General features: G+C 43.6%; 1 protein-coding gene across 14 annotated transcripts in view; it reads right to left on the minus strand.

Moving 5' to 3' along the window:
* CHD4 (chromodomain helicase DNA binding protein 4) overlaps positions 1 to 24,854 on the minus strand; it is a 31,722-nt gene that overhangs the window by 4,407 nt on the left and 2,461 nt on the right. For 2 of the 14 annotated variants that reach the window (XM_081311672.1, XM_081311673.1), the window contains exons 3-37: positions 22,065 to 22,186; positions 21,651 to 21,845; positions 21,318 to 21,436; positions 20,965 to 21,206; positions 20,599 to 20,726; positions 20,225 to 20,360; positions 19,908 to 20,047; positions 19,461 to 19,700; positions 18,652 to 18,855; positions 18,326 to 18,531; positions 17,825 to 17,956; positions 17,646 to 17,742; positions 16,498 to 16,689; positions 15,806 to 16,006; positions 15,497 to 15,634; positions 14,961 to 15,082; positions 14,659 to 14,832; positions 14,185 to 14,326; positions 13,969 to 14,100; positions 13,742 to 13,859; positions 11,587 to 11,711; positions 10,823 to 11,060; positions 10,498 to 10,673; positions 5,561 to 5,741; positions 5,390 to 5,476; positions 5,212 to 5,300; positions 4,975 to 5,108; positions 4,495 to 4,639; positions 4,218 to 4,383; positions 3,862 to 3,959; positions 3,626 to 3,755; positions 3,294 to 3,365; positions 2,865 to 3,002; positions 2,498 to 2,606; positions 2,254 to 2,386 (exon numbers count right to left, since the gene is read on the minus strand). In XM_081311672.1, coding sequence (XP_081167798.1) covers positions 2,254 to 2,386; positions 2,498 to 2,606; positions 2,865 to 3,002; positions 3,294 to 3,365; positions 3,626 to 3,755; positions 3,862 to 3,959; positions 4,218 to 4,383; positions 4,495 to 4,639; positions 4,975 to 5,108; positions 5,212 to 5,300; positions 5,390 to 5,476; positions 5,561 to 5,741; positions 10,498 to 10,673; positions 10,823 to 11,060; positions 11,587 to 11,711; positions 13,742 to 13,859; positions 13,969 to 14,100; positions 14,185 to 14,326; positions 14,659 to 14,832; positions 14,961 to 15,082; positions 15,497 to 15,634; positions 15,806 to 16,006; positions 16,498 to 16,689; positions 17,646 to 17,742; positions 17,825 to 17,956; positions 18,326 to 18,531; positions 18,652 to 18,855; positions 19,461 to 19,700; positions 19,908 to 20,047; positions 20,225 to 20,360; positions 20,599 to 20,726; positions 20,965 to 21,206; positions 21,318 to 21,436; positions 21,651 to 21,845; positions 22,065 to 22,186 — 5,201 coding nt within the window. Of the gene's footprint in view, positions 1 to 2,253; positions 2,387 to 2,497; positions 2,607 to 2,864; positions 3,003 to 3,293; positions 3,366 to 3,625; positions 3,756 to 3,861; positions 3,960 to 4,217; positions 4,384 to 4,494; positions 4,640 to 4,974; positions 5,109 to 5,211; positions 5,301 to 5,389; positions 5,742 to 10,497; positions 10,674 to 10,822; positions 11,061 to 11,586; positions 11,712 to 13,741; positions 13,860 to 13,968; positions 14,101 to 14,184; positions 14,327 to 14,658; positions 14,833 to 14,960; positions 15,083 to 15,496; positions 15,635 to 15,805; positions 16,007 to 16,497; positions 16,690 to 17,645; positions 17,743 to 17,824; positions 17,957 to 18,325; positions 18,532 to 18,651; positions 18,856 to 19,460; positions 19,701 to 19,907; positions 20,087 to 20,224; positions 20,361 to 20,598; positions 20,727 to 20,964; positions 21,207 to 21,317; positions 21,437 to 21,650; positions 21,867 to 22,064; positions 22,187 to 24,854 lie in introns of all 14 variants that reach the window. The other 12 variants (XM_081311682.1, XM_081311670.1, XM_081311677.1 and 9 more) reach the window with 8 other exon arrangements.

The following is a 24,854-nucleotide window of genomic DNA, read 5'->3' on the forward strand; positions in this document are numbered from 1 at the left end:
TGTCAAACACTGATGGTTCTGATCCCACTGTGTATGGTTATGGAGCAGGCATTGAAAGAGGTGTTGACTTGTGAGAAACACCAAGAAACTTGTCTAAAACTTAATCTGTCATTCTTTTCTATAAACTATTGTCTCCTCTAATATGATCACTTAATTTTTTCAGTGACTCAGGCCTGAAATAGTAGTCATCCTGGGAGTCTCACTTCTTTTTTTTTTTTTTTTTTTTTTTTAAAGAGAGAGTGAGAGAGGAGAGAGAGAGAGAATTTTTAATATTTATTTTTTAGTTCTCGGCGGACACAACATCTTTGTTGGTATGTGGTGCTGAGGATCGAACCCGGGCCGCACGCATGCCAGGCGAGCGCGCTACCGCTTGAGCCACATCCCCAGCCCGAGTCTCACTTCTTTACACATCAAATACACTTAAAATCAGGAGTTAGCAAACTATGCCCTGGGCCCAAATCTGATCTAAACTATAGTCAGTTTTTGTGTGGCCCAAGAGGTAGGAATGTATTTTATAACTTCAAATGGCTGGGGAAAAGAGCCAGAATAAAATTACTGCATGCCACTTCATGAAAATTATACAAACTCAAGTTTTAGTGTACATAAATAAAATCTTTTTGGAATACATCCATACCCATTTGTTTATATATCACCTATGACTGCTTTCACACAATAATGACAGTTTGAGCATGAAATATTACCTGGCTCTGTAACAGAAAAGATTTGCTGAGCTCTACAGTAAATCATTAAGTCCTATAAACATTTCCTTTATCCACAAGCAGCAACCAGAGCCCAGGCCCTTGATATCTCCCTAATGTGTGACATTTCATAAATGATATTTCCATTTCCCTTGGTCCTATCAAAACTCTGTTCACAACCCTTCAGTGGCTACCTGTTAACTACAGAGTAAAATCCAAATTCTCTTATCTTTGCCTACTGACCTTTAGCCCTTATGTCTTTCCAAACTACCTCCCACCATTACCCAACACGTTTTCTATAGCTCACCTGGGCTATTTGCTAATTCCAAACACTCTAAGCTTTGCTGTTTGTCTTTGCCCAATTTAATGTCCCTATAACTACCCAACTATCTAGTGCATTCATCAAAACTTAATTTCCATGCTAGCTCTCTGCTCCTCTGGTTCTCTGGACAACTTTCTTAGGGCACTTACAAGTCTTCCTCCTGCTGTACAGAATAGAATTCACACATATGCTTTGCTTGAAACTCAAAGCTCCTTGATAACAGGCACCTTGTTTCACCTTTGTATACCTGTGTCAGTCACTGCTTGGTACATAACACCATGTGTTATTACTAACTTGAAAGAGCCATTTCATGGTATCCTATTTAATACTCTGCTCTGCGCACAATAAGCCCTCAATAAATATGTACTGAATCCCGTTTTTTTTGTTGTTGTTGTTTGTTTGTTTGTTTTGCCTGGTTGAACCACTGAGCTATAGCCCCAGCCCTTTTTATTTTTTATTTTGAGATAGGCTTTCATTAAGTTGTCCAGGCTGGGGGCTGGGGATGTGGCTCAAGCGGTAGCGTGCTCGCCTGGCATGCGTGCGGCCCGGGTTCGATCCTCAGCACCACATACCAACAAAGATGTTGTGTCCGCCGAGAACTAATAAATATTTTAAAAATTCTCTCTCTCTCTCTCCTCTCTCACTCTCTTAAAAAAAAAAAAAAAAAAATTGTCCAGGCTGGCCTACAACTTGCAATTCTCCTACCTCACTCAGCCCCCAGAGTTGCTGGGATTACAGGCATATGCCACTGTACCCAGCTCATCTGCTAAATTGGAGGAGACCCTCTCAGTGGGCTCAGTGATTTTAAAAAAGAAGCTCTACTTGTATTTGTGTCTCCTCTTTGCAGCCACTCTACCTTTATCTCACAAGTTCTCTCTAACTCAGAAAAAATGACCACCAGCCCATTCACAGCACCCCCCCTCCTCAAGGACTCAATTCAATCCCACCCATCTTTCCTGAACACTCCATCCTACACTGTTTCCCCCATCAAACTCACTGCACTAGTTTGTGTCACTCCTTAGGCACATGGTCACCATCAGCTCTTGTATAGCTGATTAGTTTTCAAGTCTATATGTCCTGATCTCTAATACTAAAGTCACTAGGGAATCATGGAATGCAAAAAGTCAAAAACAGTATGGCTGAATGAAATGGACTCCTTCCTTTGCAAGAACCTTCTGGACTTCCAGTCTGTCACCACTTAAATGCCATATTTTCCTTACCCATCCTGCTTACCTTGAACCTTCGAGCTAGAAACTTATTCTTGATCTCTAAGAAATTGCCTCGGTTCATTTCACCCTTAAAAGGTTCATTGAGGATGGCATAGCGTGGGTCATTCTGGATGTCCTGCCACCGGGCATAACCATGGCTATTGGGAAAATGCTCAGGAAAAATAAAACAAGGAAAACAAGAATCTCAAACTAAAGGCCCTTCAGAACCCTGCACCAAGAACCCTAGTCCAGACTCAGGCAAAGGATACTTTATGATGCCAGCTAACAGCCAGTAGTCATGCCGTCGATGCCAGATCTCATAAGTCTTCTTGGTGACTGTGGCTGCCCGCTCCTCATTCTGCCAAAGGGAATGCAACTCTGAGGAGGAATTTAGGGAAGGTTGGAGAAACAGGAAAAACAGCAAACATCTGTGAGAATTCAGAAAAGCCATTTATTCTTGTCCCCCACTCCATCTTATTATGGTTTGCCTCTGACTAACAGAATGCAGAGGAGGACACAATCAGCTTGCATTCCCTCATCCAGCAAAGGTAAAGTCTTTGTACCCTGGTTTCTAATGAGAACCCCAATTTCACTTCAGATCCTTTTAACCCCCCAGTGAGTCCCTCATCTTCGTACCAGTAAAACCACCATCTGCAATATTAAACATGAAACGCTGTTTGATATTTTTCTTCTGCTTCTCATCACTCAGGTCTTTGGGGGTCTCTCCATTCTGAAGCATCACCTCCTTTTTCTCATCTTCCTCTTTCTTCTCTTCTACGGGATACATGGAAGAAAAATATCAACACTGGACAAAGTCCAGTACTATGGCCCTTCCCCAGAGTATACATGCTGTAAAATATCCATCCACTTCCCTATCTATTTCCACCCAGGTGTCTCCTGAGCGGAGGAAAAAGGTGCCACCAACCCAGCCCAACTAAATCGAGGACAGGTGGAGTCTTTTATTTTGGGATAAAATATATGGATATGGGATAGTAAGGCAGGAGCAGATAATGCTTCTGGTTTTAGAGTTCTTCCAAACCATAATCGGCTTCTTCAAACACCAACCTTTGTCCTCCACCACAATAGGGGTCAGATCTATTGCTGACTTCTCTTCCACCTTCTCCACATCAGTAACACCTGAGAGAAAAAAAAAGCATTGAGAATATATATACCTAAAGCAAGAGTTTCCTCCTCTCTTCCACACAACTATCCAATTAGAATAGTCCCTCATCTAAATTTCTATAATTAAAGTCACAAAGGATGTCTCAGAGGACTACAATTTAGAAGGGTACAGGATTCTTCAAAATCACTTCCTCCTGACACCTCTACACCTGGTTTTAAGTCCACGAGTGCCTATGATTCACCCAGGGATCTTTAGTGTTTGAAAATGTGGATACCTTTGGGCTCTGTCTCCATGGATTCCTCTGTTCTCTCCTTTACTTCTGCCTTTTCCACTTTCTCCTCTCCCTCTGTGGGTTCAACAAGGACTTTTTCATCCTCCGAAGCAGGGGCAGGAGGCTGTGTACACTTCAAAGGAAAAAAAGATGATAAAGCAGACAAACTAACACTTAAAAGGAAGACTGGCCTTATGTGTTTGCTTTTAGTATGGCATCTTACCTCACCCATCTCTTACCTCAACAGTAGCCTCAGGAGCTGTAGATTTAACCTCCTTTTCTCCTTCTGGGCTCTCTTCTTCTTTGAGGTTATTTTCCTCTATTTTTATCCCATCCTCTGTAGGCCAATAGGAGATAATCAATTAGGAAAAAAGTACCAGATCAGAGAAATGGTTATGCTTTCCTAATTTTTCATCTTAAATTGTCCTCTCGTGCCTTTAAGAGCCAGCCCTATTCTTAGGATGGCTCTCCTAAACTGAGAGGGAAACTGCTGTGTGTCCTGCCAGACTACCCTGTTAAAGCTGAGCACAGGGAGCAAAAAAAGCACAGGCCAGGACAAAAAGAGACAGAAATTTGACAGGACAGGCAGATTTACCAGCAGGTGGAGCAGGTGCAGGAGTATTTGGTTGTGTGTCTCCTGGAGTAGAAGGTGTAGGAGTCTTTGGAGAGGGTGACCCTGGCTGGGACATTTTCTTGTTTTCCTCCACCTCAGCCAGTTCAGGCATGCTCCAGCGCCCATTAACATGTTCAAACTCCTGAACCTATAGCAAAGGACAAGAAGTTGAAGATCTAGTTCCAGCTATGAGCTCCTTTCCTACTGGACCCTCACTTCCCTGGAAGCCTTTAAAAATGTACAGAGGCTCAGGATTCACCTTTTTGCGAATCAAGGACATGACACCAATCCTAGTAAGGACATGCTGGCGAGATAGGCCTTCTCGGGGGACACCATCAGCAAAAGTCTCAGCTCCATCTGCCCCTGGCTCACATAAATGCCGCATGAACAGAGAGACATAAGCCCTGTGGCAAAGAAGGGAGAGCAATGAGTTAAAAGAGACACTACGCTGACTCCTACATCAGATTCTTTCCCACCCCTTAGTCATTACCGCGGGGAATGACTATGGCTCTGCCTGGAGGTAAAGCCCACTGCACTAGAGGGTCAATCTCCAGATCCCACACCACAATCCAGGTTCTGTTTGAGAGCAGTTAGGAACACAATCCATATTACTACCAGCTTCACCTACCATCTTCGGCAGAAGAAACAGCCATTTCCCTGCATAGCCTGGACTAACACTGGAATGGCCACACAGTAAAGCCCATGTTCTAGATCAGTCACCCCAGCCCTATAAACTTACTTGAACTCTTTCTCTGACTTGCCTCGCAGATCTCTCACAAGCCACTGGGTGGTAAAAGCATCCTGAGGTGGCATCCCATATCGCATAATTGCATTAAGAAAGGCTTTTCGCTGGCGAGCATTAAAACCAAGAACCTAGGGGAAAAAGAAACCTAGGTGAGAGGGAGCAGGTCTCACTTCACCAAAGACTTAGTATCTAGCATTCACCCACCCCACACTATAAACATGTAACACTTACTTCAATATTCCCACCAACACGGGCCAACAGAGGAGGCAATGGCTTATCTTTATCATTCCGCAGGCCCTTACGACTGGGCCTGCGGGGAGCTGCAAGAAGGAAAGGATGAATGAGTGACACTGATAAGGTAGAATACAAAGCAATATCTCACAGACCAGCAAAAAGGCACAGTTCTTACCTTCTGAACGTTCATCAAAGTCTTCATCACCTTCCTCTGAAGCCACTGAGTAATCGGACTGGTTGTCGGACTGGTCGTCCTGCCAATCTGGAGGGAGAGAGGGCAGATGAGCGGGGCCCACTGCTCTAGTGGAACGGCCCATGGGTGGGGGGCGGGGCCGGCCACACACACCTCGGTCCTCCTGGGAGCCATCATTGTAGTTGACCTGTTTACGGATTCTTTTTCCTTTGCCCAAATTTCGGGCTAGATCTTCTTGCTGCTGCTCATAATGGTGCCGCAGCAATTTCTCCCAGTAGTCAGGATCCACACTTTCTTCCTGTTTTATGATTTCCCGTTCTACCTCCTCTTCCTCCTGGGACATAGGGAGGGCCAGAACTCAGGGGTGCTGAAGTCAATACCACCAGTTACCCCTGGTCCTCGCAGTTCCCATTCTGCTAGCTCCTTTGCATGACTGGACTCTTGAATACTTGGTATGCCTGCTTGTACCTACAAACTTAGAATATATTTAACAGGACATGGATCCTCAAGTATGTGTAGATTACTAAAGAAAAATCTGGACTGGAGTTATTATCACAGGAGAAGATGAAGAGAAAACACACTTTCTTCCTTTCTTCTAACTCTACCAGTGCATATCCAATTGGGAGAATATTAAAAGAAGAAAAAGATTAGAGCTTTAGCAAACAGAAAGAGGGATTTCTGAAACACTGCAAATAATCTCCATAAAGATAAAATAAGCCAGAATAGTCCTTCTGGTCTTCGCAAACCTCATAAAAGTTTACCAACTGTCTGCAAAGGAAAGAAAAAAATAAATTACATATACATAGGTGTATATACATACGTAAAAACATATATAAACTCACATATATATCTCCTATGTCCCAATAATAATTATGCTCCTCTGAAAGTCTTATGTGTTTTTCTAAATATTTCAAAACCACTGACTGAATTCAAATCCTTCATAGTAGAACTAAACCACTGCTAATAGCATTAATAGCAGAAACATTTAATGATTAAATACCCATTATTATTCCACTAATTAAATAAATTACAATACAGGTTAAGCATCCCTAGTCTAAAGAATCTGAATCCAAAATGCTCTAAAAATCAAGACATGACTTTGAGAGCCAGGCATGGTGGTGTACCTTCTATAATCCCAGAGACTTGGAAGGCCTGAGACAACAGGATTGGAAATTCAAGGTCAACTTCAGCAACTTAGTGAGGTCCTGTCTCAAAAGGCATAGGGGAGGTGCACTGGGGATGTAAACCAGTGATAAAGCACCCCTGGGTTCAACCCCTAGACCCCTGGCCCCCAAGAAAAAATGATTTTGAGCATAATGTCAGCCCTCAAAAAGTTTTGGGCTTCAAATTTTTGAATTAGTGATGTTCAAACCAGTCAAATTTATGCAAATATCCCAAAATTCATAAAACTGTCAAATCTAACCCTTCTGGTCCCAAGCATTTCAGATAAGCAATACTCAACCTCTACTTCCCAAGAACATGTTATAGAATTTTGGGGGGTCCTGGGGATTGCACCCAGCCCAACAAGGACATATTATGGAGGGAGACTTTATGTTTTGATTTGGATTTTATCTCCAAGATACATCAAGTAGATATAAAAGCAATATAGATGCTAGGCGTGGTGTTGTACACCTGTAATCCCAGCAGTTTGGGAGGCTCAGGCAGGAGGATCAAGAATTCAAAGCAAGCCTCTGAAAAAAAGGGAGGCACTAAGCAACTCAGAGAGATCCTGTCTCTAAATAAAATACAAAATGGACTGGCATTGTGGCTCAGTGATCAAGTGTTCCTGAGTTCAATCCCCAGTACCCACTAAAATAAAAAAAGAAAAGGTAGATAACTTTCTGTATAATAAACTTTTGTGTTTTATTTTTTTTTATTTTTTTTATTTTTTAAAGAATTTTAATATTTATTTTTTAGTTTTCAGCGGACACAACATCTTTGTTTGTATGTGGTGCTGAGGATCGAACCCCGGGCCACACGCATGTCAGGCGAGCGCGCCACCGCTTGAGCCACATTCCCAGCCCCAAACTTTTGTGTTTTAAAAGGTGTGCATATGGATTATGTATGTAATGTATACATATATGCACACATGTGTAATTAATATGCATATAAAATATATTTGGAAAGATATACAATAAACTAAAAACATTAGTTGCCCCAGGAAGGAAATTAAGCAATTAGAGAAGGGTTTTTTTTGGTTTGTTTTTTGGGGGTTTTGGGGTACTGGGGATTGAACCCAGAGGCACTACCACTAAAATGCATTCCCATTCCCAGTCCTTCTCATTTTTATTTGAGACTAAATCTCATCAAATTGCTTAGGGTCTTGCTAAATTGCCATTGCTGGCCTCAAAGTTGAAATCCTCCTGCCTCAGCCTCCCAGGTCCCTAGGATTATAGGCATGCACCACCATGCCCACTAGGTTAAAGGTTTTAGAAGAGAGATCTTCCTATCTTTGGAATTCTGAACCATGTTGATATGGTCTGGATAAACATTCCCTAAAGGCCCATATGCTACAATCTTGGTCACCAACCTATGGTACTACTGGGAGGTAAGAGCGAGGACCTAGTGAGAGGAAGTTAGGTCACTGGGGAAACACCCTTGAAAAAGATTTTGGGACCCCACCCCTTTCTTTTTCCTTCCTTGCTGCCCTGAGGTGAGCAGCTTCCTCTACCACATACTCCTCACCATAATAAGCTGCCTTGTCACAAGTCCAAAAGCAACAGAACCCATTAACTATGGAATGGAACTTCTAAAACCATAAGCCAAAATAAGCCTTTCCTCATTTTTTGCCTTTTTTTCCTCCATTCAGTACCAATGATCAAACCCTCAGATGGTAAGCAACTGTTATACCACTTTGCTACATGCCCAGTCCTTTATTTTTTGAGACAGGTTTTTCCTGAATTTGAATTCCTCCTGCCTCAGCCTCCCAAATGACTGGGATTACAGGAATGCACCATCAAGCTTGGTCAGACTTTCCTGTTTTAAGTTGTCTAATGTACTTTGTTATAGTATTGAAAAGCTAAGCCAAGCTTTACACCTGTAATCCCAGCAGCTAGACAGGCTGAAGCAGGAGGATTGCCAAGTTCAAAGCCAGCCTCAGCAATTTAGCAAGGCCCTAAGCAACTTAGTGAGACACTGTTCTCAAAGTAAATGTAAAAAAGGCTGGGGTTGTAGCTCTGTCATTAAATGTCCCTGGGTTCAATTCCTACTACTAAAAAAGAAAAAGAAAGAAAAGTAAAACTGAAAAATAAATTCCATGTGTTCAAAGAAATAAAACATGGGCCAGGTGTGGTGGCATTGGCCTGTAATCCCAGCAACTCAGGAGGCTGAGGTAGAGGATCACAAGTTCAAGGCTGTGTCTTAAAATAAAAAATAAGAGCTGGGAATGTGGTTCAGTGGTAAATGCACCTCTGGATTCAATCTCCAGTACCCAAACAACAACAAAAAACTTGGGTCAAGGATGTAGCTCAGTGATAGAGTGCTTCTAACACATATAAGGCCCTGGGTTCAACCCCCAGCACATGAACATGCGCACGCGCACACACACACGTCTGAAAAAAAGTAAACTGCAGCTGCAGTCACTAATCAGAGGACAACTTGTACATTTGTGTAGTCACTAGCACAGATTATTCACTTAGCACAAGCTGTCCCAGCCAATCATTTCTAAGTAACACTGCTACTGAAAACAATGGGATCTTCTAACAGGAGAGCAGTTTTTGAATATTTGTGATCTAGAAGCCTACACCAGAATTCTCAGCCAGTTACACATAAACTGTGATTAGAAACATCACCTTCAAGAATTTAAATAAATAAATAAAAGCAATGTTATGACAAGTACATCAAGAAGATCGTCCTGAGTTGGAAGGATAAGAAAAGATGGCAGGGGCTGGGGTTGTGGCTCAGTGGTAGAGCATTTGCCTAGCATGTGTGAGGCATTGGGTTCGATTCTTAACACCACATATAAATAAATGAATAAAGAGGTCCATCAACCACTATATATTTAAAAGGGGGGGGGGGGGCTGGGAATGTAGCTCAGTGGTAGAGCACCCCTGGGTTCAATCCCCAGCACTGAAAAAAAAAATAGATTTCAAATTTCCAGATTTGTTGTAAGAATTAAATGCGGTACAAAGAAATGGTAAATGTCTGAGTGGCAGACATAACAACTACCCTAAACTGATCATTACACATTACATATTTGTATTGAAATGTCCATTGTACCCCATAAATATGTATAATTGCTATGTCAATTAATAATAAAGTATTTTAAAAAAATAAGAAAGAAAAGACCACCAACAATCTGTTATCAATTCAAAGAACCTTGAGCCACCTGACTTAAAGGGGACCTACAGAGAAAGTACATTTTATTTTTCATACACATAAACACATATACTCTCTCATATTTTTCATATATTTTCCTGTCATTTGTGAGGGAATAATATTAAAACAGACCATGCCTATCCAGTTTAGTTTTTTACTACAGCAGATACCCTCCACATACAAAAAAAAAAAAAAAAAAAAAAAACCAGAAAATTTTAAGGCAAGTAATTCTAATCTTTTAAAATACATCAGGAGGCCAGGCATAGTGGCACACACCTATAATCCCAGCAACTCAGGAGGCTGAGGTAGGAAGATCAAAAGTTCAAGGCCAGCCTCAGCATTTGAGCAAAATCCTATCTCAAAAAATAAGTAAATATAAAGAGTTAGGGGATGTGGCTCAGTGATTAACCACCCCTGGTTCAATCCCCTACCTCCCTCCCCAAAAAAGGAAAATAGTTTACCCAGATATGTATTTAATATCCTTTCTTCCAAAGAGACCTGAGGTAGCATTTGTGTAGAATTAACAAAATCCACTTAAAAAAGAGAGATCCAGGTTAAGAGGCAATATCTATTAGGAGTAAAATCAACTATATAGTTTCTAACACCAAGGCAAAGATGAGAATGTGATTAGTCATGTTCTTTGTTTTCAAAGGAAGAGGTGTTATCAATTATCAATGTACAGATGTTTTCCACTTTGCTCAAATACCATCTTAGTTTCAAGTCTAATTTTCAGGCCAATCAGCAAGCATAGCACTGCCCTGATTCATACTCACCCCCATTTCTTCTTCCCGCACCACATACTGGGCCACTTTGAATGAGCTCAAATATTCATTCATGCCCTGCAATTCTGTGTCTTCTGTCTCATCCTGGTTACGGTCCAGTAGTCGTTCAATGGCCTTATCATCATAATGGATAACACTGCTATCCTCTCCCTCTTTGTTGTCTCCTCCTATAAAGAATCAGGGGCCCATAACCCAAAGTCAACTTCAGCAGCTGCAATGGAAAAAGCAGATCCCACAGGACCCTGGGTATCAAAGGTATTTCCTACCCTTTGAAAGAAGTCCTACCCCCCAAAACTTAAGTTCCCGCCTAGCTCACCTCCATCTGTGGCCTCATCCTTGAATAGCTCCTCAGTGCCAAATTTGAGGATATCATCAAGCTCCTGTTTAGACATAGATCCAGTCTTGGAGCCCAGTCCAGGCCGCACCACTAGATGTGTAAGCATCATTTTTTTCTTTGCCACCTGTGTGATGCGCTCCTCCACTGATGCACGGGTCACAAACCGGTAAATCATCACTTTCTTATTTTGCCCAATGCGGTGAGCTCTGCTAAAAGCCTGAAATTTAGCAGAAGATAAAGTCAGAACCCATGTTTTCCAGCTGCCACACCCACCTTGACTTTCATATAAGTTAAATCTAGTATGAGACAAGGGCCACAACTTGTCTTCATATGAAACTCCTTTCACACTCCTGTCCCCCAGACACCACCATCACTAACTCAAACTCTCGTTTATAATAAGTTAGATGATATAAAAAGACTCTTGCTGGGTGCAGTGGTGCACACCTGTAATCCCAATGGCTGGGGAAGCTGAGGCAGGAGGATCTCAAGTTCAAAGCCAGCCTCAGCAAAAGCAAGGTGTTAAGCAACTCAGTGAAACCCTCTCTCTAAATAACTAAATGCAAAATAGGGCTGGGGAATATGGCTCAGTGGTCGAGTGCCCTGGAGTTCAATCCTGGTACTGGGGGGTGGGGAAAGAACCTATTATTTCCCAGACAACTAATTCCAGAAGGTAGAGCCACCCGCATAGAGAACACTGTGCATCTTCAGTAAGTTGCTCTCTAAAGGCTACTACTTCTGCTTACCTGGATATCATTATGGGGATTCCAGTCAGAGTCATATATAATAACTGTGTCAGCAGTAGCCAGATTGATCCCAAGGCCCCCAGCTCGAGTGGAAAGCAAGAAGCAGAACTGTTGAGCTCCAGGTGCTAAGAAAGGAACAAAAAACACTGTTAGAGGTGTATTCTAGGGGCTGGGGTTGTGGCTCATCAGTAAAGCACTCACCTAGCATATGTGAGACGCTGGGTTCAATCCTCAGCACAACATAAAAATAAATAAAGGTATTGTGTCCAACTATAACTAAAAAAATATTTTAAAAAAAGGTGTATTCTAAATTCCAATTAACAAATGTCAGAAACATAAACCTCATAGGCAAACGCCATAGTAACAACTGTAAACAAGGTCCCCCAATCGATACTGAAATCACTCTGAAAACTTAGGGACACAAAGGATTTTAGCATATAATAAATACAATGGGAAAATCACAATGGGAAAAAAGTAATTTCACAGTGGAGAATCTCAGCAGACACCACTTTACTAAATCATCAGTTATTACCAGAAATGGGACACATGAACATCATATCCACCCCATTATGATGCACTGAAAAGGACACAGCATCACCTCTGTGGTATTCTTGCCAAAAATGTCTAATCAAATCAAGAGCAAGGGGCTAGGGTTGTAGTTCAGCAGTAGAGTGCTCGCCTCGCACGTGTGAGACCCTGGGTTCGATCCTCAGCACCACATAAAAATAAATAAACAAAATAAAGATAATGTGCCCATGTATAAATAAACAAATATTAAAAAAAAAAATCAAGAGTAATCATCAGACATACCCAAACTCAAGAGACATTATATAAAACAACTAAGGAGTACTCATCAGAAATATCAACATAGGGCTTGGGATGTGACTCAGTTGTAGAGTGCTTGCCTAGCAAACGTGAGGCACTGGGTTCGGTCCCCAGCACCACGTTTAAAAAAAAGCTAAACAAAATAAAGGTATTGTAAACAACCTCAAAGAATATTTTTTTAAAAAAAGAAGTATCAACATAATGAAAGAAAATGGGAAAAAATTAAGAAATGTCATAGATAGGAAGAGGCACAATGCAATGAGGGACCTGGGATAGAATCCTAAAATGGAAAAACGACATTATAGGAAAAACTGATGACATTCAATTAAAGTCTATAGTTCAGATAGATACCAGAGTTAATTTCCTGGTTTTGATCATTGTACTACAGTTATGAAGACAAACAGGAGGGCTGGGGTTGTGACTCAGTGGTAGAGTACTTGCCTAGCATGTGTGAGGGTCTGGGTTTGATTCTCAGCACCACATAAAAATAAATAAAAATAAAGGGGCTGGGGAATGTGGCTCAAGCGGTAGCACGCTCGCCTGGCATGCGCGGGGCGCTAGGTTCGATCCTCAACACCACATATAAATAAAATAAAGATATTGTGTCCACCTAAAACTAAAAAATAAATATTAAAAAAAATAATAAAAAATAAAGATCCATCAACAACTTAAAAAAAAAAAGACAAGCAGGATAAAATAGGTATACATGAACTCTGTACTATTTTGTAGCTTTTCCTTGATATCAAAATTACTTCAAAATAAGTAAATTGAGGGGCTGGGGATGTGGCTCAAGCGGTAGCGCGCTCGCCTGGCATGCGTGCGGCCTGGGTTCGATCCTCAGCACCACATACCAACAAAGATGTTGTGTCTGCCAAGAACTAAAAAAAATAAATAAATATTAAAAATTCTCTCTCTCTCTCCTCTCTCACTCTCTCTTTAAAAAAAATAAATAAGTAAATTGAAAAAAAAGATGTAGTAGGGTCTACTTAGATAAAGAAGTCTGCCCCAACTTAGCAGTTAAACTTGAACAAATCCTATCCCTTTCGGCCTCAAGGCTGAAGAAAGGGGAATTAGACCAAAAAAAAAAAAAAAAAAAAAAATTTCTTTTTTCTAGCAGAAAGAACAAAGACTCCAAAAGAAAAAAAAAAAAATCTGATAGGATTAGTCCTATACATTCTTCCAATCGAGACAGTTAAAAGCTCTCCTCCTCCATTATCAATTGATGAAGACCCAAAAAAACTATACAGAAAAAGAAATACATTAAAACAAGTGATCCGTCCAATGATAAAAGTGAATCAGGATGCTGGGAATGAAACCCCTCCTCTCTTACCATTGAATCGGTCAATGGCCTCTTGACGCATGTTCCCAGTGATTCCACCATCAATACGTTCATATTTATAACCTTCATGTTCTAAGAAATCCTCTAACAGGTCCAGCATCTTGGTCATCTGCAAAAGGAGCAGTTATGAAGGAGTCCAGGGATAAGATGGTTCCTCAAGTCACTGAGGGCTATCTACTTCTGTCCCCTAAAGCTCAAAGCCCAGTCCACATTAATACCTGAGAAAAGATGAGTACTCGATGCCCACCCTCCTTAAGGTTCTTAAGCATCTTCTGCAGCAGCAGTAGTTTCCCAGATGCTCTGATTAGGGCACTGCCATCATACATGCCATTGGGCATCTTAGGGGCTTCCTGAGGAAAAAAAGAAAAAACAATATTGAAAGACCACAGGGAGGAGTTGCAACCCAGGGAGGACCAAGAGGTAGCATGACTTACCATTGCTGCCACAGGGAAGAGGTAGGGGTGGTTGCAGCACTTCTTGAGATCCATCACCACATTTAGCAGAGAGACCTGGTTGCCACCACCTCGAGCATTGAGTGCTTCAAAATTTCGAGTGAGAATATACTTGTAGTACTTCCTTCATGGGCAAGGCAGAAAGATAGGTCAGATTCAAGAGCCTTTAATGATATAATGTAGTCCCACAGCCTGATAACTTGTTTTCAACATATCTCACTTTGCAGCTACGGAAACTTAACAGCACCAGTACCACAATCATCATGTTAAAAAAGGGAAGGTATAACTAAGAACTGAACGCTCCAGTTCTGTGGCATCAAGTTTCTTTAGGTCCTGTTAGCTCCTGTCACCAGATGCCTTGAAGCTGATTGGAAGGAGGGATGAGAAACACTTTACAGACTAGAAAATGTCTAACTGTACTTGCAAAATGGAGCCAATGCTTCTGCCTCAACTCACTTTTGCATAGGGCTCAGCTCCACACGCACAATCAGTTCTGTCTTAGAGGGCATATTCTTGAACACATCAGCTTTAAGCCGCCGTAACATGTGAGGACCCAGCATGTCATGCAGTTTTTTAATCTGGTCTTCTTTGGCAATGTCAGCGAACTCCTCCAAGAAGCCTTCCAAATTGCTTCAGAAAGAAAAGGAAGAAATTTGTTGGAGAAGGAGAAAGGATAAGGGAAAGTGATAGAGGAAATGGGCAACAAGAAGACCAATTAGAAGCAAAATTATGAGGCAATTATGGATAAACACACTTACTGAAACCTCTCCGGGGTGAGAAAGTTGAGCAGATGAAACAATTCTTCAAGATTGTTTTGCAATGGAGTCCCAGTCAGCAACAGCTTGTGCTGGAGTGAGTAACCATTCAAGACCCGGAAGAACTGGTGAAGCAGATGGAGATGTCATATTCAATAAAACAAGGACTGTAGTATATCTCTGCAGAATTCTATGTATTTCATTGCCTCCCACCCCATCATCATACTTTTTATTTGTATTTCTTTTTAGTGCTACAGATAGAACCCAGGGCCTTCTGCATGCTAAGCACACTCTACCACTGAGCTACAACCTCAGCCTTTATGTCTGTTTTTTGGCGCTGGGGATTGAAGCAGGAGCCTTGCACATACTAAGCAAACACTCTAGCTATAACCCTTTCTAAAGGCCTGGCTACCAGGAGCTATCATATATGAGGAGGGAGAAAGAAAATTTTTCCTTTTCTTTTCCTGGGTTTTCTCTTAATGAGTAGATGGTACCAAAAGACTAAAACAGAGCCATAAGCTCCCTCCCTGTATCCTCACCTTAGACTGATTGTTCTTCAGTCGATGGGCTTCATCCACGATGAGGCAGGCCCAATCAATAGAACCCAAGATAGCCATATCAATGGTGATCAACTCATAGGATGTCAGCAGCACGTGGAATTTCACAGATGCCTCTTTCTGCACATGAAGACAACCTCATCACTACTAGTCCACTCCTCCTAAGCACAGCTAAGGTATTTCTCCCCTCCCAGGTATTCTTTTGCCTCACCCAGGGACCAGGCCACAGGAGGCAAACTAAACCCAAAGCAGCAACTTCCTCTCTAGGGTGCCCCCGCTACCATGAGATACCTTCATGCGGGATGCCTTCTTGCCACCCCGGATGGCATTGTCTTCAAAGGAGAACTCATTTTCACGAATGATGGCACGGCTGTCCTTATCACCCACATAGGTTACCACATACATATCTGGAGCCCACATTTCAAACTCCCGTTCCCAGTTGATGATGGTAGAAAGTGGGGCACTCACTAGGAAGGGGCCTTTGGAATGACCCTTGGAGAAAGAAAAGAGGCAGAGTCAGGACTGAGGACCCCATCACACCACACTCCAGCATCCGCCTTTCCCTCTATCCTTAGAACAAAGCTGGTGCTGACTAGCCATCTATACTGCTGCCTCTACCCTCACCTCCTCATCTACAAAAAAGCCCTACCTTCTCTTTGCAATAAGCCATGACCCACCTTAATAGAGTGCTAAAACTCCTATCTGTTCTATTAAGTCTTTTCCTACTAATTCCACCCACAATTCTGCTGAGCTGACATACATCTATTTTCCTAGGATTAAGGTTCAGGTACCCACAGCTAATACCCATAGCTCCACTCCCCCAAGTCTTTCCCTGTGGATATATATCTATCTCACTATCACTCAGCATTGTTACTCAAAGTCAGAGACCAAATTCTTTCTTCCCCTTTTTTTTCCTTGGAGTATAAGAGAAGACTGAACACAAAATACCCACACCAAAAACTAAAAGTCCCTGCTTTCCTCACCTCCTTATAGAGAGAATAGAGGAAGACCGCTGTCTGTACAGTTTTTCCAAGACCCATCTCATCAGCCAAGATAGTATCAGTGCCCTGAGCCCAGGAAAAGCGCAACCAGTTCAAGCCCTCCATTTGGTAAGGGTGCAGGGTTCCACCTGTAGCATCCAGGTACTCTGGCTGTCGCTCATATTTCACAGTTGGCTGAACGATAAAATAGAAAAGTCAAGAGTTGGCAAGCAATTCCCTTTTCCCCATTAGAGAGCAGCTGCTTCCTTACTTACTTATCCTCACTAGATCCTGCCTGAAAATCATGAAAAATTTGTTGGGGAGGGGGTGGTGGCATGCTGGGAGTAGAGCTCAGTCATAAAGCACAAGGTCTTGGATTTAATCTCCAGAACCAACACATAAATAATCACATACCTTCTAGAATAAATTTCTTGTCTTCCCCCCCCCCCCGCCTCAATCCCAGGGCCTCACACACACCTTACCACTGAGCTACATCCCCTAGTCCCAAATTCTCTTAAACTTAACTGCCCTCAGAGTACATAAACAAGATCTACAGGAATTGAACCATACAATTAAGAGTCAGTTTCCTTGGTGATGGGGTTGTGGCTTAGCAGTAGAGTGCTCGCCTTGCACATGCGAGACCCTGGGTTCGATCCTCAGCACCACATAAAAATAAATAAGTGAAATACAGGTATCATCTCCAACTACAACTAAAAATAAATATTTAAAAAAAAGTCAGGTTCCAATATTTTTCACAAAAGCTTGGCCACATGACCACTCCCTAAATAACACTTCCTCAATCATACAAAATATACCTAGGTTTTTTATGATGACAAAAAGAAAAAGTAGGGCTGGGGATGTGGCTCAAGTGGTAGCACGCTCGCCTGGCATGCGTGCGGCCTGGGTTCGATCCTCAGCACCACATACAAATAAAGATGTTGTGTCCGCCGAAAAAAAATTTAATTAATTAATTTAAAAAAAAAAAAAAGGAAAAGTAATCCTAGTATTTTCTGATTAGAGAGATGTGGGGAAGTGGATGACATGAAACACTGACAGCAACATTATTATTTGCAGGTTGTTACTTAGAGCACAATTCATACAGTGGAGGAGACAAACTATGCCCACCCTTCCCTCTTCTGCCCCAAACTCACATCTACTGTTGGAGTCTCAGGAGGCCTCTCCAACTTCCTTAGCTTTACCTTCTTGAGCTTCTTGCCTGGTCGCCCTTCCTCACCCCTCATTAACTCCCTAAAAAAAGGAAAACATTCCACAGCTGCCTAAGATCCTTTTCAATAGGAAGCAACTCTTCTCCTCTCCCCAAATTACCTACCTGTGATTCCAATAGCTCTGCTTGAACAAATCATAGTCCTGTATTTCCACATCCTCACTCTCCCAAGACGCCTGATCATAGGGTAAGTCCCGCCACTTAATCAGGTAGTGGACATGGCCCTTCTTGTCCACACTGTAAGGTCAAGAGAGAAAACCCTCAGAGTTAGAAAACAGCCTTCTTCTCTTCCCAAGTCCTTAGCTTTACCTTCTTGAGCTTCTTGCCTGGTCTCCTGGTTTGCCTTGCACTCAGAAAGTGACAATAATTTATGTTCCAAACCACTTTAAAAGTGCCACAGACCCCACGTGTCCAGAGCCTCTATTATACCTATCTTTGGACCAAACCTTCTCTCTAATCTATAGCTCAAATTCCAGAATTCAGTCATTTATTTAAAATATAGAATGTCCTCCCAATGTAAGTTACTGGCAATCTCCATCTTCTTTTTCCCTTTAGCAGGAATCTCCCGTGGATATACTGCCTACCTCCATTGGGCCCAGCTGGTACCTGTGGTTGAGGATTCGGTGGATCATCATCCATTCAGGTTTTATCCCGTAGCGATAAAAGCGTTCTTCCATCTCTGCAAATTTAGGGTCCTTGTTCTTTCGCTTTCGGCTCTTCTCTTCATCACCACCAAAGTCCCCAGAAGGTGGCTCATCCATATCATTCTTCCGCTGATAGTTTCGAAACATTACCTGACAATGCAGCTCCAACTGAGAGCAGAAAGAGAAAACGAACCATGGAAGAGCTGCATCCACTCTCTCTATTCACAACAGTTTTCCCACTACCTTTTTAATTGTAGCCCCCACATCTCTAGGCTGTCCCAGACTTACCTGCAGTTCAGACACCCAGGAGCAGTGCCAGTAAGACATGCCTTGCCATTTAACAAAGAATTGTCGCTCTGGCCGCCCTTCCAAGGGTTTGGGGGAGGGAGTATTGGGATCGGCATCTGGAGGCCTAGGCACTGGTGTGGGAGATGGTGGCTGACCCCACTTCCAGATTAGAATCTTCTGCACTTTGCCCTTCAGAGCTGGACACTGAGAGAAAAAGTGATGACAATCCCAATTCATAATCATGGGAAGGAGATGGTACAGCTCACAGCCTCAATCTTGTCAAAGGATTATTAAAATCCCATTGTTCAAGTAAGACGAAATCCCAAGACCCTTGTAGGTAGGAATAATAGAATTTTCTCTGCTTTTTCTGAACTTCCTCCAAGATTTGTGTGACACCATCATTCCTATATGCTTAACAGAGTCAGTAGCTAGACTTTAACAATAATCCAGAACAATTAAGGCATGGAAAATCCACAGACCAATAGCCTAGCATTTCTCTCTTAAGTAATCTAAAAGCAGTAAGTAGTCCTATTAAACATTCTAAACTACCAAGTCCATAAGGCAGGGCATCAAGACAAGGACAGATGTTCTAATACTATTACATCCCTCCTAAGAGAGATGGCAAGACATCAACTCCTCTGTTCAAAGTTATTCCTGTTTTTTCCTAGGAAAAGGTGTCCCTAAACTATATGAAGAAGGTCTTGGAGCTAAAAAGTTCATAATTCTTCAATGACCTCTACTGTACCTCAGCCTCCCAATACCTGCACATGACAGTGTTACACTTCTGCTACATACACAGGTTTACTCACCGTACATCGGGGACACAGCCATTCACCATTGGGGATCTCTGGCAGTGGAGGGTTCAGGCAGTGGATGTGATAGGAAGAAGGGCAGGTGTCACAGCACAGCAGCTCCCCCCCATCCTTGCAGACACGACAGAATTCCATATGGTGATCATCCTCCTCTTCAGGATCTCCCCCAACCTCTTCTAGTATCTCCTCACCCTCTGAATTGTCTTCTTTAGCCTCCCACTGGATGCCTTCTTTCTCCTGCAGTAAAGGATACAGATTCATATTATTACCTCCCCACCCCGCCACCCCTGAAGTCAGAATTCAAGGCCCATGGTTCCTCTGGATTCTTCCCAAAGCTCACAACCAAACCACCAACATTTCTATTTCCACCCAGGCCCAAAGGAGCTTTATCTTCCTACCATTCCCCTTGTGGGAGCCCAGGAGCCACAGTGGTCAGGTACTCACGCAGTGTGGGCAGCTCCACTTGCCCTCGGGGGCCTTCTCCATATCCGGATCCAGGCACACCATGTGGTAGGCTCGGGGACAGGTATCACACAGGATGATCTCACCGCCTTGCTGGCACACCTCGCAATAGTCCTGGTGGTCTGTCTCATAACCATCCACAGCAGTCACCTCCTCCTCGCCTGGGCAAGGAAGAGGGAAAGCCCAGTTATTAGAAAAAAACTACCTCCCCCCCCCAACCCCTATCTCCTAAGGGAGATTCTTTTTCCCAACCATTCCACCTCATCCTATCACCCACATAAAACAGAAAAGAAACACACCTTTCTTTTTCTTTTTAGTGGTTCGGAGTTTCTTGCGGCTACGGCTGCTGCGGCTGGTGGAACCATCAGAAACAGAATAGCTATTGATACTGGCATCATCGAAGTCAGATTCCACATCTAAGTCGTCATCCTCACTCTGGGAGAACCAAAAGGAATAAGGTTAAAAGTTCAAGCCAAGGGGAAAGAGTGGTGGAGAGCGCCTCACTGCCATTACTGGGAATACCAGAATCCCAGCAAGGACTATGTGTAGAGTCTGCCTGAGGCCAACTCCCCACATTCTTATGTTCCTACTTTATGGAACAGACAAACAGAGAGTAATATCTTTTCTATTACACACAGCTCTTCCCGCCCAAAGGGATGGTCCAGGTTCTCACCGAGGATCTCTTACGCTTGGAACCAAAACCCCCGAGCTTGATCTTCAGGGGAGCTACTTTCTTGGGTTTAGGCTTCTTTGCATCAGGTACACGAGGGCTGCCCTTGGGCTTCCTCCGAGCATTGGGACCTAAAATCAGGATAGACCTAAATATATATCATAGGGCAAATTATATTATGGGGAAAATAAAATCTTCATTTAAGCTTACTTCAACATGTCCAGCCTCCCAAATTTCCCTCCTAAATCCAAGACTAATTCCTCCCTACTGTCTCCTACCTTAGGGCTAACATAACAGCATTCCCAAGCTTTCTGTCTTTGACTTCCTAAACCCACACTAGCTCCTCCCTCCCACAGCACTACATTTCACCTTTGCCCTCCTTGGTCTTGGCCTTGCGAATAGGCACCTCCACAGGGGGAGGTGGTGGTGCAACCTCAGTGGCTGTCACCATGCTCTCCACCACAGCCACAGCTGCTGCTGCTGCTGCTGCCACTGAGGCCCCAGAACTGCCTTTGAAGGGATTGTTGGTACTGAACTCCCGCCACTTTGCACCCAAAACCATCATCATCTTGGAAACAGCAATCTTGGGGTTTTTGGCAGCAATGAGGGGTCTGGTGGAGAAATGGACGACAGAGAAGAAAATATTTAAGAATAAGAAAGATAGGCAAAAAGAGATTATAAAATGACTTTCCTCCCCCACCCCCAAGACCCTCCTGGCTTACCGGACAAACTGGCTGAAAGCCTTGTAGTTGGTGAGGGTGCGATAATCCTCCTCTGAAAACACATGGTCAATGTCTTCCATGCCCCAATCTTCCAGGAGCTGAGCAGAAGACTTAGGCTCCTGTAGAGAGAGAATAGTAAAGGGTCTGCCACCTAATGCCCACATTTGCTAAGGGAATTAGAGCTGAAACTATAGCTTGCAAGACCAAAGTAAGAGAGCCAAGAGAAAATGATTAGAAAGAGGTGGAAAGAAAATACTCTAAGAGGCAACAGAGTGTCTCTGAAACCAATGACTGAGGATAACAGTACAGAAAACAGAATGGAAGTCCAGGCACCTTTGAATCATCATCGTCATCATCCTCCTCCTCCTCTTCCTTCCGCTTGGATTTGCTCTTTTTCTCTTTCTTAGGTCCAAGCTTCTTCTTCTTCTTCTTGCCAGGGGTATAGTCGCTGCCCTCACTGTCTGAACGCAGAGCCACCTCTTCCTCCTCCTCCACAAACTCTGGCCCCTCCCCAGAGCTGTCCCCCAGCTGCCGGCATAAGAGCAAACGCTGGAGCAGGGAAGGGGGGGAAAGGGAGACAGACACACACATGCTACACACATGCTGACCTCAGGACAGCCCTAATAAGGCTCATCCCCAGGACCTGGTCCACCACTCCAGAGAAAGAAACAAACGCCCTCCGCCCTTCAGCCCTTCTCAGAGCTCCTCCCTTCTTCCTCTCATTCCCCATAACAGTCACCCACTCACCTCCTTTTTTTGGCGCTTGCTCTTAGGGATTTTAGGGTCCCGAGGTTTCTTAGGCTTTTTCTTCTTCTTGAGCTTTGGAGTCTCTGCTTCTGACAAATCCTCCTCTGGGTCCTCTTCATTTTCTACATTTTGCCAAAGAGTGGCCAGCAGGGAAAAGATCAATAGCAAAAGGTTAGGGCCTAATCCTGAGGACTTAGATTTTATTCCCCACCTCTTGTCCCAGATTCCTCTGAAGAGAACTGCTATACTCTCTACAGAAGGAAGCTGATACCCAGGACAAAAACAGACAAAGAGAGCTGTATATACCCGAAATAGGCCTGCCAGGCCAGACCAGGCCCACCTCGGGCAGCTGTCCAGGCCCCTACCTCCTCTCCCCACTCCTCCAGCAGCCCTCTAGATGTTCAGCAGCCAGCATAGCTGAATCAAGCAGCCTAACATTCACCAAGCAAGAGAACTAGATCCAGGCCTCCTGCAACTGTCCACCAACAAGCCTATAATCCAGAGGATAAGAATGGAAGGTCCTGCCCAGAAGGCAACAATCATAGACTATATCCTCACCGAATTACCAGAACAATGCCAGGTTCGGGGATCCCAGAAACAACACCCTTTTCTAACCCCTTTGGGGTCATCACTGCTCAAAACAATCAGAATCTCCAAGCTCCAGGTTCACTTGCCAGCTCAACCTCATACCCACTCCCAAACACAATTTCCTTTCCCCATCCAGCCTATGGTTCCTTCCCAGCTTCTCCTGGGTCAGGAGTCTCTTCTCCCTAGGGGCCCAAATCAGCCCAGCTGTCACCATCTCCCTCCCTCCCAATCCTCCTCCCATCTGGCTCCACCTCCTCCCCTGGCTGGAAGCACACACAAAGCCCAGGGTAACACTGAGAGCTCCTGGGCAGGGATAGGTGGGAAGGGGCACAGAGGGGGAGGAGAAGGCCACAAGGCAGCTTCCTTTGTAACAGACATTCACACCAGCACACCAGCTCCCTCCTCCCTCTTCTCTCTCCCTCTTCCCAAGCCACCCCCGCCCAAGGGGAGGGGGTGTGGAGAAGGGAGTGGAGAGAAGGGAGTGCCTCACCCACTGAGGAGAGGGAAAATGGCTCCTGACCGCAGAAGCCAGCCCAGGGCACCCAGCTGCCAACATAGGACAGACAGGAAGTGGCAGGGAGGGGGGCGGGGTTGACAGAGGTAGCCGGGGAAAGACAGCCCTTATAGAAGATGCCAAATTATTACCTGGCCCCAGGTCCAAATGCCACCAATGTCTCTCTAACACTTACTCTGGGATGACACAGTTCACAAGAGGTCACCTAATTCCTCCGCAAGGAAACCAAGACAAATGTGAAGGGTAATACTACGTCAGGGACTATGTTACTCCCTCAATAACGATTACTTTTTCAAATCATCAGTACTAAGATTTAACAAAAGTTCAGTGGAGCTATGTTCAGAGCATACAGCCTTCTCCCCAAATTGAAGATACCCAAAAGAATTATCTTGAGGACTGAGGGCCCACAAGAAATCTCTAGGCTTGGTTTCATCACCTCCATTCATAAAAGTCCTTTCCAACATATGGAAATCACATCCACACCAAAAAGTAACAGTACCTAAATAATGATGGAAAACGATGTTTCCTTCAGTTCCAGACATACTCTTAGCTCCTGACCCCAAGAACTATCCCTAAAATGCCTCTAGTTCCACCCTTCCTGGGCTACACAGATTTAGGGAACATGAGACATTATGCTGGACAAAGCACCATCAGCCTCCCCCTTCTCACTTAGCCCAGGGTCAGGCCAGGCACAAGAAAGCCCCTCCCATTCCCTTGGGAATGGAACACCAGCCTGGATCTCACCAGAAAGAATCATAAGGGCTTCTTCCTAGTAATCCCCATGTCATCCTCCAATCAGATCTTCCTCTTCATCTCCATAAAAGCTAGAAGCAGAGACAAGGACAAACCCATGGAGGTAAAGAGGGACACCTTTCACTCACATACAACCCTGAAACCTTTCAGAAAAATAATATCCTGATATGGTAAGCAGCAACTTAGCTGAGACATAGAGGAAGATTTGGGAAAGGGGCAGGAATGGGTGTAGGAAATGGAAAAAACTGGGTCATGCTATAGCTTGGAGCAAAGTTCATCCTGGGAGCTAGCATAGCTCCCAGTCAACAAGAGGGTAGGGGGACAACCCCAAATCAAGAGGTTAATGGGAGGCCAAGATGGGGAACCAACATTGGCTGGATAGCACAACTAATTCTAATGCCCCTCACAGAAAGAATAATAGGAAAGTAAGCCTTCCCCTTACCACCACCACGACCACCCTGACTCCACCTCAGGTTAGGGCACAGAAATCTGCCACCCTACCCCTGACAGTGAGTGATGAGACAAGACTAAGTTCCTTATCCCAACAGCTGAAGACTCAGCATCAAGACTGATGGCTCTCTTAAATGGTCTCAGGCTGAAATGAAAAATTCCAAGTTAGAAAAAGTCAAATGTGAAAGCATTTCTCCCAGACCACCTCAACTTCCAACAGGAGCTAAGAGAGAAGGCAGAAGTGAAAGATATTTGATGAGAAACAAAAACAGGACCAGCAGGCTCCAGAATGATAAGAAAAGTAGCAACAGAGAGGATTAAAATATGGCATATACAAAAAAAAAATTGTTTTTTAAAAGCTAGCAACTAGGAAGAAAAAGGTCAAGGAAACAAATAGGAGACTTGGTGAGTTAGCTAAGGGGCTCTGAGTAAGGAAAGAAGCCAGAGAGAGACATTCACTTGCAAGCATGACATCAACAATCATT

The sequence above is a fragment of the Spermophilus citellus genome (genome assembly GCF_964194105.1).
Source record: "Spermophilus citellus genome assembly, chromosome: 10".
Classification (NCBI taxonomy): Eukaryota; Metazoa; Chordata; class Mammalia; order Rodentia; family Sciuridae; genus Spermophilus; species Spermophilus citellus.